The following is a 16,598-nucleotide window of genomic DNA, read 5'->3' as shown; positions in this document are numbered from 1 at the left end:
TTTTCTATTCTAAACAGGTGTAAACAATTAAAACAGTTTTACCTGTAAGTAGGTTAAATAGGTTAAACAGGTTAAATATTTAAACAGGTGTAAACAGATAAAACAGGTGTAAACAGATAAAACAGATGTAAACAGATAAAACAGGTGTAAACAGGTAAAACAGGTGTTAACAGGTAAAACAGCTGTAAACAGGTAAAACAACTGTAATATAAAACGTGGTGTTGGTGTCCTCAGTGAAAAGCCAAGACAAAAACATAATGTTAACACTAAACACAGCCAAACATGCAACTACCACAATAAATACAGAAACCACACTGGTAACACAACAAGTCAACCCCCCTCCCCCCAAAAAAACTCATAATTTGTCTTTACTGAGACAACATCGCTCACAGTTCAAGATGTTTTTGATTTGGCTCGGGGGTCAGAAGGTGTTCATGTTTAGTTGTTTGTATTTGTGACAATCAGTTAGGAATTACCGTGTTCCAGCTTCTGTTTTTGAACTTACTGTATGTGTCCTAAAACTATGAGCTAATGGCTCTCAGTGGGTGTCACATTATGTCTGAGCAAGGTGTAGTAAATGTAGAAGCATAATTTTGTTTCAGATTTAAACTCAGTCATTGTTCTCTCAGGTTCTCAGGACTGCGTGGTCTCTGGAGATCCTCACTACAACACATTCGACAAGAAGTTTTACAGCTTTATGGGAACCTGCACCTACACTCTGGCCAGAACATGCCGGAACAACACAGGTACCCCAGCATGAAGACACATACATATGTGGACATAATCTGTTGTCAGTTTAGTTGGAAAGGTGTGTGAGTTTCTACAGTGTTAGCAGTAGTGTTGTTCGATATCAGGATTTCTGGTCCGATACTGATACTAGGTAAAGTTCATGTTAGTATCTGCGATACCGATACTAGTACTTCTTGTAAATACGCTTAATGTGTCAGGTAAACCTAAAATAAAGCAGTATGTTTAAAATCAAATTTGCAATAAGAATGCAAGACATCAATAGATTTATTTTAAACTCAGGGGTATATTGAGGTAGTGGCCTCATTTACAATAGAGCTGAGCTTTTTTTAAATTTATTTTATTTTTTTAATAAATTTATTCATTTTTTTAAAAGAAAACAAAAGAATTCCATAAACAATAAAAAATACAATCAAAAATAAAAATGAAAGGCAGCAGAAGGAAGAAAATAAATCTTATTATGTCTGCCTTTTTTTTCCAAACAATTAATTCAAACAATAATAATGTTAAAGTAAAAAAAACAAAATAAATAACTCCTTCTTGAACGACTATTTATACAATACATATTAAGCTACTTCATTTTTTTAACAATTCAGCTTTGATCTTTTTCTTAAATGTACACATTGACTTGTCATTTTCAACATCACTCTCTAGACCATTTCATAATCCTATTCCTTGGATTGAGGTAGACCTTCCCTTCAGACTGGTTCTGAATTTCAGTTTGACAAATATCTCTATCCCCTTAAGATTATAACAACTTTCTCTTTTAACAAAATGTATTTCAATATTTAAAGATAATATGTTATTATGAGCCCTATACATAACTGATAAAACACTATAATCTACCAGATCATGGAATTTCAATAAATTGAGTTCATAAAATAAAGTACTTGATGGGTGACTGTAATGCTTTCTAGTGATAATTCTTACAGCTCTTTTTTTGTAAAACAAAAATAGGATTTGTAAATGTTTTACACGCTTTCCCCCAAACATCAATACAATAGATTAAGTGTGGAACAATTATTACGTTATACAACATATACAGAGCTTTATCATTTAATACCTCCCTTATTTTTTTTTTCAGTACTGCAACAGATTTAGCTATTTTTATTCTTACATATTTTATGTGCTGTTTCTATGTCAGTTTTTTATCAATGGCAACACCCCAAAACTTCACCTCACTAACTTTACAAATCTCAACAACCTCGATTTTAAATGGAACATCAATAGTTCTCTTTTTATTACTGAATATCATATAATTAGTTTTATCTAAGTTTAATGATTATTTATTAAGTTTAAACCAAGTTTGTATTTTTACAATTTTTTTTTGTATCAACTCCAACATCCGTTCTATATCTTTACCCAAACAAAAAATGTGGTATCATCTGCAAATAGGACACATTTCAGGTGTCCTGACACATTTACCAAGTCATTCACATATAAAATAAATATCTTTGGTCCAAGTACAGGACCTTGAGGAACTCCACATGTGATATTACAGAGGTCAGATCTTACATCATTAATTTGTACAAATTGTTTCCTATCTTTCAAATAGCTAGATACCCACTGTGATGCAAGTGCTCTAATACCATATTTATTCAATTTTTCAAGGAGAATAATGTGGTCAATAATGTTGAATGCTTTCTTTAAATCAACAAAAATACTAACACAGCTTCGAGCTGTGCTAAGCTTATCCAACAACAGAAAATAAGAGGACACAATTATACAAAATATGTGAAAATGGTGTTTCAAACACTAAAAATAAGAAATAATAAACTATTAAAATAAATTATAAAATATTTATTAAATAATAATAGATAAGAGGTGTTTTTTTAATCCATATTTTCTAGTATATATTTTTCAGAGTTCACCAAGGCTGTTTTATCACCATTGCGCTGTATAATTTGATGACACCTAGTCTATGTAATCCACTTTAAATTATCAGTTCTTTATGAAACCTTCCCTGAATAAATCTTTTCTGCCCATGTGAGATTATCTCAGTGATACACATATTGTTACCCCAAACTGAACCCATTCAACTATTTGTTGAAGAACAAATTTATTTTGTTAATTATTTCATAAGCATATGTATTAAATTGAACAACTTCAACTGCAGCAGTTCTTAGCACAGCTCGTAGCTCCACATTTCCTCCCTCTGCACCTGGATAGTCCTGCAGCACTGAAGGACTCCTCTAGAGCCTGTCTCACCCTGCAGTAGCAGCAGCACCTGACTCTGTCTGCCTCATCAATGCCTCATATTCTGTGTTGTGATTTAACTGAAAGTGTTTTACAAAGTTTTTTGTGTTGCTACAGCTCTTTACAGATTTTCCACAAACCTCACAAACTGCTTCTTGGCTGTTTTTGGAGCTGAAGTATCTCCACACATGACTCCATTATGCTCTGCTGTTGTGTCTACAGACTGAGAGACTAAGTGACTGACAGCCAGCGTGCCACTCAACTTACACGCATTACACACTTACCCAGGCAGACAAGTATTTCCCACCAACCCCGTATCATTTAGACAAGATCTCAATAGTTAGGTTACTTTCCACCATCTTCCTGTTAATTATATACTTTATCTGAAATGACTGAAGTATCAAAAGTATCAGTAGTTTGATTTAAGAATCGGTCCTAGAGTTTAAAGTTTTGATATCGATAGTATAGATATTTTAGTATCGATCCACACATCACTAGTTCGATTCATCCCCTTAATGATGGATTTTTGCCGTAAAGCTACAGCTAGTGGTTCTGTTGCTAATGCAAATAGAAATGGTGAGAGCGGGCACCCCTGTCTCATACCTCAAGGACCTGCTCTCTGAGAGGCAGCAGCTCTACCAGTTGTGCCACCATGCTGCCATGTCCAAGAACAATATACAGAATTTGTGACCATGATAAGCAGTTTCATAATAAGTGGACCAAGGTCTGAGATGACCATGGCCCCACACATTCTTTCACCAAAGATAGAGTTTGTTTATCAAGAAAAAAGTCAGTTTGCAAGTATGTCTTGTGAAAAAATGAATGAAAAATGAGTATGATCTTGAAGTAGAATTATGGAAGAGCCACACATCAGTCACGCCATAAGACTCAAGGAATGAACTGATTGAGCTGAGTTAGTCAGAGTAGTTTTTACCCCGTCAAACTACTGTCAAGAGATGAAAGCACACAATTTGTGTTACCATCAGTTACAAGGTTATGCTTATGGTTATAAGTTTAATGTATTATAAGGTTATGTGTTGACATATTCATCTGTTTAAGAAGAGGTTATAAAAAATGTAGAGTCATCCCAGTTTGGAGCATATACCGAAACCAAGATCACTAGCAGTGTGTATAACTTCCCCACCAGAATAACAAACCATCCGGCAGTATCAGCATGCACACTTAAGGCTGTAAATTGTACCTGCATGACAACTATGATAGCTACCACTCTTGATTTGGATTGAAAATTGGATTGAAACACCTAACCAGACCATTTTTTTAACAAACTTTCCACTGGTTGCAGAACGCACATGGGTCTCCTGTAAAAAAGCAATATCAGTATTCATCTTCTTCAAGTGTGACATACTTTTCCAGAATTTTATTGGACTATTAAGGGATTTCACATTCCAGCTTACACAAATTACTGGGCAGCGACTAGAGTGGCTAACATCCTTAACGCTGATCATAGTTGAACAGCAAGAAATAATCACCATACAAAATATCACAATTGTTTCTGATAAAAGAAACAAAAAAACAAAAGCCTGATTCGGGATAAACCCACCCCTCTCTCCTACCTGAACAGAGAGTCAGAGTGAGAGTTAGAGAGTCAGAGTTTCTTTATTTGTCCTTCGCAACCCATGTGGTACATGTGGTGGAACAAAATTGTGTACACAGGGTCCCAGTTACATCCAACAATAAAATGTAAAAGAAAAACAGTATTAAGATCTAAGATATGAACTAAGAAAAACATTAACTAAAAATGTGCTAAGCACTGATAGCATAAAAACAATACGAATGAGTCTGTGTGAGCAGAGTACAAATGACATGAAACAGATCAGCAGCAACATGATCTGATTTTTCACAGTGATTATCCTGATTAGAGATTCTTGAGTCTAACAACCTCTGGGTAGAACCTGTTCCTCAGTCTAGCGGTTCTACACCTGATGCTCCTTAACCTTCTTCCTGAGGGGAACGGGGCAAAAGGTGTGTGTGCTGGGTGAGTGGGGTCCTTCATGATGCAGGTGGCCCTCTTCCTGCATCTGGAGGTGTAGATGTCTGTGATGGTGGGGAGGCTGACTCCAACATCTTCTGTACAGCCTTCACCACCCTCTGCAAAGCTTTTCTTTCTGCAGCTGTGCAGCCTCCATGACACATGTTGATGCTGGAGCACATGATGCTCTCCACTGCACACCTGTAGAAGGAGGTGAGGACTGAGCTTTACAGACCAGCTCGTCTCAGCCGCCTGAGGAAGTAGAGTCTCTGATGAGCTTTCTTGATCAGGCTGGTGGTGTTGTTGCCCCAACTGAGGTTGTTATTCAAGTGCACACCCAAGTACTTGTATCTGAAGACCACTTCCACTGCAGATCCTCTTATTTTCAGGGGGGTGTAGGTGTGTTTGTTCCTTCTGAAGTCCACAATCATCTCCTTTGTCTTTTTCACATTGATGTGAAGGTTATTCTCTTTGCACCAGCTCTCCAGGTGTACCACCTCCTGCCTGTAGCTGGACTCATCATTGTTTGTGATGCATCCCACCACCACTGTATCATCTGCAAACTTTACAAAGTGACAGCCTGGATGGGTAGCTGCACAATCATACGTGAGCAGAGTGAACAGGAAAAGGTTAAGGACACAGCCCTGAGGAGAGCCAGTGCTGAGGGTTATGATGGAGCAGGAGAAGTTGTGAATCCTCACTAACTGTGGTCTGTTTGTTAAGATGTCTAGGACCCAGTTGCAAATGGAGGGGCTTAGTCCTAGTGTGAATAGTTTGTCCATCAGGGTTTGGGGGATCATGGTATTGAAGGCAGACATGAAGTCCACAAAGAGCATATGGACATAGTTGTCCTTCTGCTCCAGGTGGGTGAGACCAGTGTGGACCACAGAGGAGATGGCGTCTTCTGTAGATATATTCTTGCGGTATGCGTACTAGTGAGGGTCCTCGTTGATGTCCATGGTTGCTTGGATGTGGGTCATGACCAGTTTTTCGAAGCATTTAGGGTGCATTCCCACCAGCCCTGTTTAGTCCGCTTTAATTGAACTCTAGCTTGTTTTCATAGAATGTCCGGTTCGTTTGGGGAGGTGTGAACGCGCCATTGAACTCTGTCACGGAACAAAAAGGCGAACTCTGGCCCGAGCTAAAACCTAGGTCTCGGTCCGGTAGAAGAGAACTCCAGTGCGGTTCAAGTACAGTGTGAATGTAAACAGACCGGGCCCCGCTCCACAAGCAAGAAGTGGAGTACAGCGCACGATAAACAAACACGCATTTTTCTTACCTTATATGGAGCCGTCAACTGCCTTGTGTGAAAAACAATATTCTCCATGGTCTTCTGCCTCATCTTCTGCTCATGCTGAGTCCATTTTAAAAAAATGACAAAATATAACTCCTAAAACTGCTAAAACTTGATGCCACTCCGTTTTTTGTTTTTATTTCCAGAAGAAGAAGAAGAAGAAATGTCTTCAGAGGTTTTGTGTTGTTTCTTTCAGTAGTTCTTGGTGCAGCGCCCCCACAGGCGAGCGGGGAAATAGGTTGGTTCAACAGGTTGGCTCGACTGCACAGTGCAGTGTGAATGCAAACGCAACAGCTCAAATGTAAACAAAATGTCATGAATATTGGTCCCCAACCAAACCGAGTCTACTGGACTATCAGGTGTGAAAACAACCTTAGCGACTATCAGGATGAGGGATACTGGCCGGTAGTCATTCAGACCAGACACTTCAGACCTTTTTGAGACTGGGATGATGGCTGCAGACTTCAACGCATCAGGGAGTGATGAGTCTCTTGGGCATTGTTAACTTCTGCTTTTATAATCTGTTCAGTTCAATTCAATTTCAGTTTATTTATATTGCGTTAAGTCACAACAGAAGTCATTTCAGGGCACTGAACAGAAATATTCATATATAAAATAAGTCAACAGTAACATTCATATGTAAAAATAATAATTGAACATTATTTATCTGAGGAACAGACTGCTTTGAGTTTAACTCCATCGTAGAACTCTCATCTTGAGCAAGCATGAAGGCGACAGTGGAAAGGAAAAACTCCCTCATGAGAAAGAAACCTTTAGCAGAACCAGGCTCAGGACAAGTGGACATCTGCTTCAACTGGCTGGGTTTGGTAGAAACAGATACACAATGGCAGGTCAAGAATCACGTTAAGATAGAAATATTGTCAAATGAAAACTATTCAATTTTAACAATTCATTTAAGGAAATTAGGTCAATATGTCCTCTAGTAGTCTAAGCTTAAGACAGTATGGCATGTCGCCCCTAATTATAGGATTTATCTAAAAAGTCAAGTCAGATTTATTTATAGAGCACATTTAAAACAGAAACTATTACCAAAGTGCTGAAAAAGAAAGTCTTAAGTACAGTCTTAAAACTGGACAATGTGTCAGCCTCAATGACAGGATCTGGAAGTTGGTTCTACAAGAGAGGAGCCTGATAACTGAAAGATCTTCCTCCCATTCTACTTTTGGAAACTCTAGGGACCGTGAGATGTCCTGCAGTCTGAGAGCCAAGTGCTCTGCTAGAAAAATATGGAACAACAAGATCTCGAATATAAGATGGAGCTAGGTTGTTGAGAGCTTTGTACGTAGGTTAGAAGTAAGATTTTGAATTCAATTCTGGACTTGACAGGGATGGAGAGAAGCTAAAACAGGCGAGATAAGATCTCTCCTACTAACTCCAGTTAAGACTCTGGCAGCAGCATTTTGGATCAACTGAATTCGTTTTAAAGAAGTATTTGGACACCCAGATAATAGACCATTGCAATAGTCCTGTCTAAACATGACAAAATGCATGAACCAGTTTTTCTGCATCATTTTTAGATGTTCATAGTTTTAGCAATATTATGCAGGCAGTTCTAGTAACATTTTTAATGTGGGGATTAAAAGGCATACAGTTATACACTTTATACCCTTCCACATGCTCTGTGGGTCTTGTGAGGTGAATTGACCCTGGATCCTCTCTGCATGTGTAGCCTTGGCCCTCTTAACACCAGCAACCAGCTCTTTCCTTGTCCTTCTCAGCTCCTTTGAGTTGCCAGACCTGAAGGCAGTGTTCCTGGCTTCCATCACGGTGCGAATCTCTGCATTCAGCCAAGGCTTCCTGTTCGGGTAACTGTTAACATATATGATGGTGGTGACGTAATCAGCACATCTACTAATGTACCCCGGGACTGAGGATGTGTATTGCTCTCGGTCTAGCTCCCCCTCATTTTCAGCAGCTTCTAAAGACCTGCCAGTCTGTGCATTCAAAACAGTCTTTCAGTATGGGGCCACTATTCTGCATTCAAGATTTGACATTCAAATCTGAGAGAACACATTGAACAAAAAACACTATCAACGGAAAAACTACACATAAGTGCTTACCCTAGAGAACACAATCCGACCATCTGGGCTTCTGTCTGCCCACATATGATATAAGTACTACTAATTAAAAAATGTAAAAAGAAACAAAAAATATGTAAACATTACCATAAACACCTAACGTGTAGCTAAAAGGAGATAAAAGATATTGGATAAAAACGTTCCCATATTAGGGTGCATACTATATACCAGAACTTAATATAATCAGTTCAGAGCGTTAACACTGTAGCATCACCCTCCAATGCAAATAAAATATTGTACATACTGCCATTAAAGGACCTAACAGCCATATATTGCTAAACACAAGCTTAAGAAAAAGTGCAGATTGAGGGAGGCCAGTCCTACCATTTATTTTGATCCTTCTTGCCTGTTGCTGGAATAACATTACTCTTGACATATTCCATCGCTTTATCGGAGTCAGCAAACACCTTGTTCCTCCTTCCATGCATGATGCAAAGCAATGCAGGAAAAAGAAGTCCATAGCAGATATCTGGTTGGTTCAGCAGAAGTCGCCTCACCTCTGTAAACGCTGCTCATGCCCTCGCCACGTTCGGGGTGTAATCTATGGTGGCCCTAAGGTGTAAATGAACAAAATTTGAAAAAACGGAATTACATGTGAAAAAAAAAAAAAAAAAAAAAACAGAATTACATTTGAAAAAACGGAATCACATTTGAAAGAACAGAATTACATTAAGCCAAACGGGAAGTTTTTTTTTTTTTACTTTATTAACAGCATAAAACCGAACAACAGAACAATATACAGTACACACACAATGAAGATACAGTTAGCAGACTATCCTTTTAACTGTATCCAGTCTGTGTTGTAGAATTGCGCTGCACAAGGTGGCTGCATGTTGGAGCAGCTCTGTTACTTTCATTCTGAGATTTTGCTTTTGGAAACTTTAATTTAGCTTTTTCTGGATGTAAATCACATTTTTTGGATTATTGTTTCCTCTGGTGTCAGATGCTGTGCAGCTGGAAGGATTTTTACCAAAACTTTTTTAGTTTTGGACATTTGTTATGATGCGTAACCATAACAACAAGGTTGTTTTTTACAACCAACAGCAGCTGATTAACATCTCAAAAGCTCAAATAATATCCCAGCTACAGCCCCAAATCTCAAATGAGTTGAAAAGGATGTTCTGTGGACGCATTCTCATCTACCTGCCAGCTGTGCTTGAGTGCCTGACCAGAGATCCTGGAACTAGCAGGAAACACGGCTCATGACAGCGGAAGGACAGGATCGTCCCTCGGCGCCTACAGTTGGCTGTCCGCAGCGACGAGGAGCTCAGCAGACTGCTGGGAGGAGTGGCCATTGCTCTGGGAGGAGTTCTGCCCGGCATTCGGGCGCTCCTACAGCCCGGGGGAACCGAGAGGCCAGCCAAGTCTGGGTGGACAGATCGGACGGCATCTGCAGCCAGTTTCTTAGGTTGTTTTCACACCTGATAGTCCAGTAGACTCGGTTCGGTTGGGGACCAATATTCATAACATTTGTTTACATTAGAGCTGGTGCGTTTGCATTCACACTGCACTGTGCAGTCGAGCCAACCTGTTGAATCAACCTATTCCCCCGCTCGCCTTTGGGGGCGCTGCACCAAGAACTACTGAAAGAAACGACACAAAAACCTCTGCAGACACTTCTTCTTCTTCTGGAAATAAAAACAAAAAACGGAGTGGCATCAAGTTTTAGCAGTTTTAGGAGTTATATTTTGTCATTTTTCAAAAATGGACTCAGCATGAGCAGAAGATGAGGCAGAAGACCATGGAGAATATTGTTTTTCACACAAGGCAGCTGACGGCTCCATATAAGGTAAGAGAAATGCGTGTTTGTTTGCCCTGCGCTTTACTCCACTTCTTGCTTGTGGAGCGGGGCCCGGTCTGTTTACATTCACACTGCACTCGAACCGCGCTGGAGTTCTCTTCTACCGGACCGAGACCTAGGTTTTAGCCTGGGCCAGAGTTCGCCTTTTTGTTCCGTGACGGAGTTTGATGGCACGTTCACACCTCCCCAAACGAACCAGACTTCCTAGGAAAATGAGCTAGAGTTCGATTAAAGCGGACTAAACAGGGCTGGTGTGAATGCACCTTCTGTAACACTTAGCTTGACTTGGTCAAATGCTGCCCTGAGGCCTGCGGTGGCATTAAAAAGTTGTGCTTGGACTGTCTGCAATTTGCTCCTAATAAAATTAAAATCATCCGTCAGAGCTGTCTTCATCTCCATCCTAATTATCACTGTGAGTTCAGATTTAATTGAAGCCAGAATGTCTGACTTTAGAGCTGACTTGACTGTCTCTCCAAAGCCCGGTGAGGGCGGGGGCGACACACCTGTAGAACCACCTGCCAATTTGTCACGGAGGCCCGAGGTTGCAGTTGTGACAACAGGCCACATGGGAAGACATTGTTGCCTTTGATTTCTTTAGCTTAGAGGCCATATTAAAGCTCTGTCGAGTCAATCATGCGACAACACCAATATCAGAGGCAGAATTCAGTGTGGAGATAGCGAAGGTATAATTATAAAAGGCAATTTTTCAGCTGGGCTGCCGGGAGCCTAGCAAAATGCAGTTCACTGATTTGCCATCATGTTATGCCTGTAAATTTGTTTTACAATTTGGCATAAATGTATAAATCTGACTGATATGCCCTCCATGTGCAGGTCCATGGTTTTCTGTGGAGGCCAAGAATGAGGAAAGGGGAGTATCAGGTGTGTCCTACCTGAGAAAACTTTACGTCACAGTGAACAGAGTAACTGTCACCCTGATGAAGTCCAGGCGAACTCTGGTGAGCATCAAGAGCCTGCTCATGAGCACACACAGTATGCTGTTAGTTACACACTTTGTTACAATATTAGTTACAACTTAGTTACTGACTCAGTTACACACACCGTAGTTTGACACAGTTACACACAGCCTTCTATTAGGTTCACACAGCCTTCTCTTAGTTACCCACATGCTTAACCTTAGTTACACACATTAGTTGTACACACATTAGATACAAACACATTAGTTACACAGTTAGTTACACATATACTAGTTGTACACACTTTTGTTACACACGTTAGTTGTACACATGTTTGTTAAACACATTTTAGTTACACACATGTTAGATACCCAGTTAGTTACACACATATTAGTTATAGATATGTTAATAACACTAGCATGTGTTGCTAGTACACACTCCTTCTGGATGGAAGGTGAAACGTCTCAGCACACAAAAAAAAAGAAACCATCCATATGACCTAACTGAAAACTGTTGGATTTTATACCTCGATTATTGAGCATGAACTTTGGGGTATACATGTTAGTTACACACACAATAGATACACAATTAGTTACACAGTTAGTTACACACATGTTACATACCCAGTTTATTTATTAATGTATTTACTTTTGATTTATTAACCTTTATTTAACCAGAAAAATCCCATTGAGATCACAGAGCTCTTTTGCAAGGAAGGCCTGGGCCTGAAGGCTATAAGTTTTGGTCTATGGGAGGAAACCGGAGTACCTGGAGAAAACCCACGCAAGCACGAGAAGAACATGCAAACTCCACACAGAAAGACCCCAGAGCCAACCGGGGATTGAACCCAGGACCTTCTTGCTGTGAGGCAACAGTGCTAACCACTGAGCTGTCGTGCTGCCATTTAGTTACAGTTAGTTACACATGTTGTACATATGTTAGTTACACACATGTTAGGTACAAAGTTAGTTACACAGTTACACACGTTAGTTGTATATATGTCAGTTGTACACATTAGTTGTACACATATTAGTTACACTGTTAGACACACGAGAGTTGTACACGTTAGTTAAACAGTAATTTACTCACATGTTAGTTACACACACTTTATTTGCAAACACATTACTTACACATATGTTAATTGTACATGTTAGTTACACAATTAGTTACGCAGTTTCACATGATAGTTGTACACTTTAGTTATACACAAGTTAGATACCCAGTTAATTGCACACATGTTAGTTGTGCATACGTTAGTAACATACATGTTTGATATAGTTAGTTACACAGTTATCTATCTATCTATATATATATATATATATATATATATATATATATATATATATGTTAGTTAGACATGTTATATTGACACAGTTGGCGGCTGTGGCTGAGTGGTTAGAGCAGTCGTCCTCCAATGCAGGAGTTGGGGGTTCAAATCCACCAGCAGTCACACGCTGAAGTGTCCCAGGGCAAGACACTGAACCCCTCGTTGCCTTTGATGTGTGTCCCATCAGTGAATGGATGTGATAAAGCTCTGATTAGTCTCTTTAGAATGATTTGTTCAATTAGCTTTGTTTAGATCTAGTAGAGTGCTGTATGAATGGGTAAATGAGGACACAGATTGTAGTGTAAAGCGCTTTGAGTGTCTTGATAGATAGTGTACCAATGTAGCTGTTAGCTTCACTTCTAATTAATTATTCTTAAAGTTAGTTGCTAGTTTAGCAATGATATTGCCACACAATGCGTCAGGTTGTTTGTCCCTGGCAATACCTTTCAACATTTTCAAGAACCGACGCACATTCTCTGTCTCGTCCGATCTCAGAGGTCCGGGGCTCTCTTTCTGGACCTTCTGCTGTTTCTTTTTTGTCTCAGGCTGTTCAGGCCGACATGGTGGGGGAGCATGCCCCCTCCTCTGGGGTTCCCGGTGGGATCCCTGGTTGTATGGGTTACCTTGGATGCCATATCTTTTACCCTTAGGGCGCGCCCCCCTACTGGTACATTCGTTCATCCTCTGGTTTCTTGGGAAACCATTTAGGATCTTGTCTGGACCAGGGGGCACTCATCTGTTGTGGTTTTGCTGCTGGGAAATCTCGTTTCCTCTCGCCTTTCTTGGGAGGGGGAGCTGAAGCTCTCGTCCCTTCCAATTCTAATGACTGGGCAGGAATCCTCTCACCTGGGAACACCTCAATGGGTGTTTTGGCCTGTGCACGGGCCTCAAAGACATTCACAGCACAATTTTTTATCTCACTGATGGCTTTTTCTTTGAAATTAGCCATCATCTGCACTGACATCCTTATGTCAGGGTGGAGATTTTTGCTGAAAACAAACTTAAACGCTTCCTCCTCCTCCATGCCGGTTTCATTCCTGTAACCAAAATAAGCCTGCAAAATTCTGGAATAATATGCCCTTGGGTGCTCATTCTTACCTTGCATAACCTTGTTGGTGGCTGGGTAACCGCCAGGTCCCGCGCAAGGGGTATATTCTTTTATTAGAGCAGCACATAACAGGTGGTAATCCTTTCTTGTAGCATCAGGTTGACACTCTATAAAGGAAAACACCATCCTGGCTGAAGTGAGCTTGATCAAACCTATTTTATCCTCAACTGTAGCGTTGGGATAGCTTCTTAATTGGAAGTCAAGGTCTTGCAGATAGGCCTTAGTGTCGGTCGAACCCAACAGCCCTGGCTCGAAGCGTTGGACATATTTCGCTATTTTATGCAATACCGCTAATAAGAGTGGAGGCTGAGGGTTTGGTGGAGGCGGAACAAAATAATCACGTGGAGGTGGCATAAGGAGATTATGTGTAGTGTATGTGTAGTGTTACTTAATATGAGCTTAATTATAACAGATACAATGAACCAGGCTATTTCAGTGTTTATTTACTCCAATGCACTTAAAATTAATAAACCTACAATTTTCACTAAAAGTCTGACAGCAACTTTACAGTTTTAAACGCTCTTTAAGCAGTATAATTTACCAGAATTTGCTATTTAAAACAGTGTTCTATGAAATTATCTAAAACAAAGTACAGGTTCGGGTGAAATGGTCGGAACAATGAATAAACACTCACAGGCTGTTTCTGCTAGAATAATAATGTGTCATTTTATTAGACCGCCACAGATACAGTGAAGCAAAGCACAAGCACATTCAGTACAAATCAAAGATTGATGTAAAAGCCCCTCACCGTGACACCAGATCGGGAAGCCGTTTCAGTCCGAGTAAAAAGGTAACATCAATTGGCTGGGCATCGGATCAGGATCCACACCAGACTTCAACTATAATTCTGAGTGTCACACTTTAATACTCTCTGCATTACATGGGAACATCTCCCAGTAAATAGAACGTGCCCACCTGGACTTAAAGTCTGTGAAAAACCCTTGAGATAGCGTGAGAGCGTGAGAAGCTTAAAAAAACGAGAGAGCGTGAGAAGCTAGGGTGCGAAACCTCGAGATAACGTGTGGGGGGGTGCAGGCCAAGCCTCCCCCCTCAGGCCTCTCGGGTGGCTCACAACAGCATGCACCAAAAACTCTTAAATAGTCAGAAAAACAACATTTTATTCAACTCTCAACTCATTCCACCCTTTGGTTTTCTGACTAATTTTGCCCTTACCAAAAACACTTTTATATCACAGGTTAAATAGTCAGAGAAACAACATTTTAAACACTTTTATATCGCAAGTTAAATAGTCAGAAAAACAACATTTTATTGAATTCTTTATTTATTCCACCCTTTGGTTTTCTGACTAATTTTTAAAATTGTTCCCTTCAAAATCAAAATCTTCAGGATATCGCCTGCCAACCCATTCTTGGACAGATTCACATATAAAATCTAAAAATTCCAAACGGGAATTAAAACCCTGAAAAGTATGATTAATTACATTGCCACTAACATGATAATTCATTATCATGATATCCTCTGGGACTGTAGGGTCAATTGTCATGGTGTTTTTTTCCGTCCCTAACCAATGGTCCTCTATTATTAATACTATTTTCATTATAAAGCAGTGTTATAAATCAAACTAGTTATTCTTCTTTTCACTAAACAAGCAAAGGAGATACTGCATATATTTTGCGCCGTAGATGACATTCCTGTGAATATATCCCACCAATGGTGAGCCGACGCTTGCTCTATTAGCTTAGCCACATGTAAAACCTTTCCTTGAGCAATGCAGGTGGACACTGTTAGATCAGACACGTTTGACTTATGTGATTCAATCATTAGTTTCAGCTCTGTAGACCCATTCAATGCGCATTTGAAACGGTCTAGGAAGACTCGCCAGGGTACGTGCAAAGTTTGCCATTGTACCTCTGTTAGTCGAGTGGTGGAACTATAATTAGTTAATTGATAAGTCTGGTTGTTCCAAGTCCACAGATGTACACCATACACACATCCAGAGAAAGGCACCTTAGGTAATTGAGGATGACTTTTTATGTCTCTAGCTGGTTCATGAGTCCAATCACACAGTACCTCGTCTTTGGTTAAACATGGGTTAACATGACCTGTTTGCAGAATACATACCACTCCTTTATCAGCCGTCCCACATAGTTTCACGTCATAGGTGAGATTTGTCTGTGGCTCAAACCAGTCACCTTGCATTTTCAAAAACCAATATCCTTGTACAGTTATTACAGGTAACACATGATACCTGCATACTGTAGTTATGTCACTTACAAGATACTGAACCCAATAACCTTCACACATATATTCAGTACACTTTGTCAATTCAGGTTTTATAACTACCCAATATGTACTAGAAATGTTCCATAGCTTCCTCCACTCGTGGTGATTGGATGTGGTCACCACCCTTCGGAAACGCTCCTTCTGCAGCTGTGCATGGAAAGATTGCAAGGTACACACGGTCCAGTTCAGCACCTGGGTTATGTTTTGGAGTATTTCTTCAGTGTTACCCCACATCTTCAACTGCCAGTTTATTTCTTTTAGCAGTATTTTGGCCGTTTCTTCTTGAGTCATGACTACTGATGGCATCCAGACTCCAATTTGGGTAACTGCCAACGAAGCATGTTTCCTTCTCCTTTGTTTAATTGGCAGTAAAGTCAAACTTTGTTCCATTTTTTTTTATCTGCTTTACATGTACCATTCTTATACATGTTACACAGTAGGGTTTCCACATAAATTCTAATCTGACATACCTTCGGTACCACTGAGATGGTTTTCCTGTTGTAGTGTGCCCGACACTTGTACGTAGGACAGTCAGTTGTGCCCTATCAGGCAGCCTTTTTTTGTGTGTGTTTCAAACATGTGAAGTTACTTTGCACTCTGTTCTTGCTTGCATTTTTCCAACCAAACGTGAACACCTGATCCTCCTCCAAGACATGTCCTGGTGTTGCTGATGAGACGTTGACCATCAGGACCATGGCACCTGCGACAATGTAACGAGTCTGTATGGATCGGCACAACACCTGACTCAGGACAATATTAAAATAAAAGTCTAAAAAAGTTAAATCTGGTCCTCTGGACATTAAAAAAAACAAAAACCAAAGCAAATCAATTAAAAAATGTAGAAACGTTTCGTCTCTCATCCGAGAGACTTCCTCAGT

The 16,598-nt window shown here is 39.9% G+C and overlaps 1 protein-coding gene across 1 annotated transcript in view; it reads left to right on the top strand.

Annotated features, from left to right (window-relative positions):
- Positions 1-16,598, top strand: part of zanl (zonadhesin, like) — a gene marked incomplete in the record, with an annotated part of 443,805 nt that overhangs the window by 188,606 nt on the left and 238,601 nt on the right. The window contains 2 exon segments of the mRNA XM_037681443.1: positions 630-746; positions 10,959-11,083. Coding sequence (XP_037537371.1) covers positions 630-746; positions 10,959-11,083 — 242 coding nt within the window.

The sequence above is a fragment of the Nematolebias whitei genome, chromosome 1 (assembly GCF_014905685.2).
Source record: "Nematolebias whitei isolate Nwh7 chromosome 1, NemWhi1, whole genome shotgun sequence".
NCBI classification, from domain to species: domain Eukaryota; kingdom Metazoa; phylum Chordata; class Actinopteri; order Cyprinodontiformes; family Rivulidae; genus Nematolebias; species Nematolebias whitei.
Note: the sequence above shows the minus strand (reverse complement) of the source record. Positions and strands in the feature narration are given on the sequence as shown.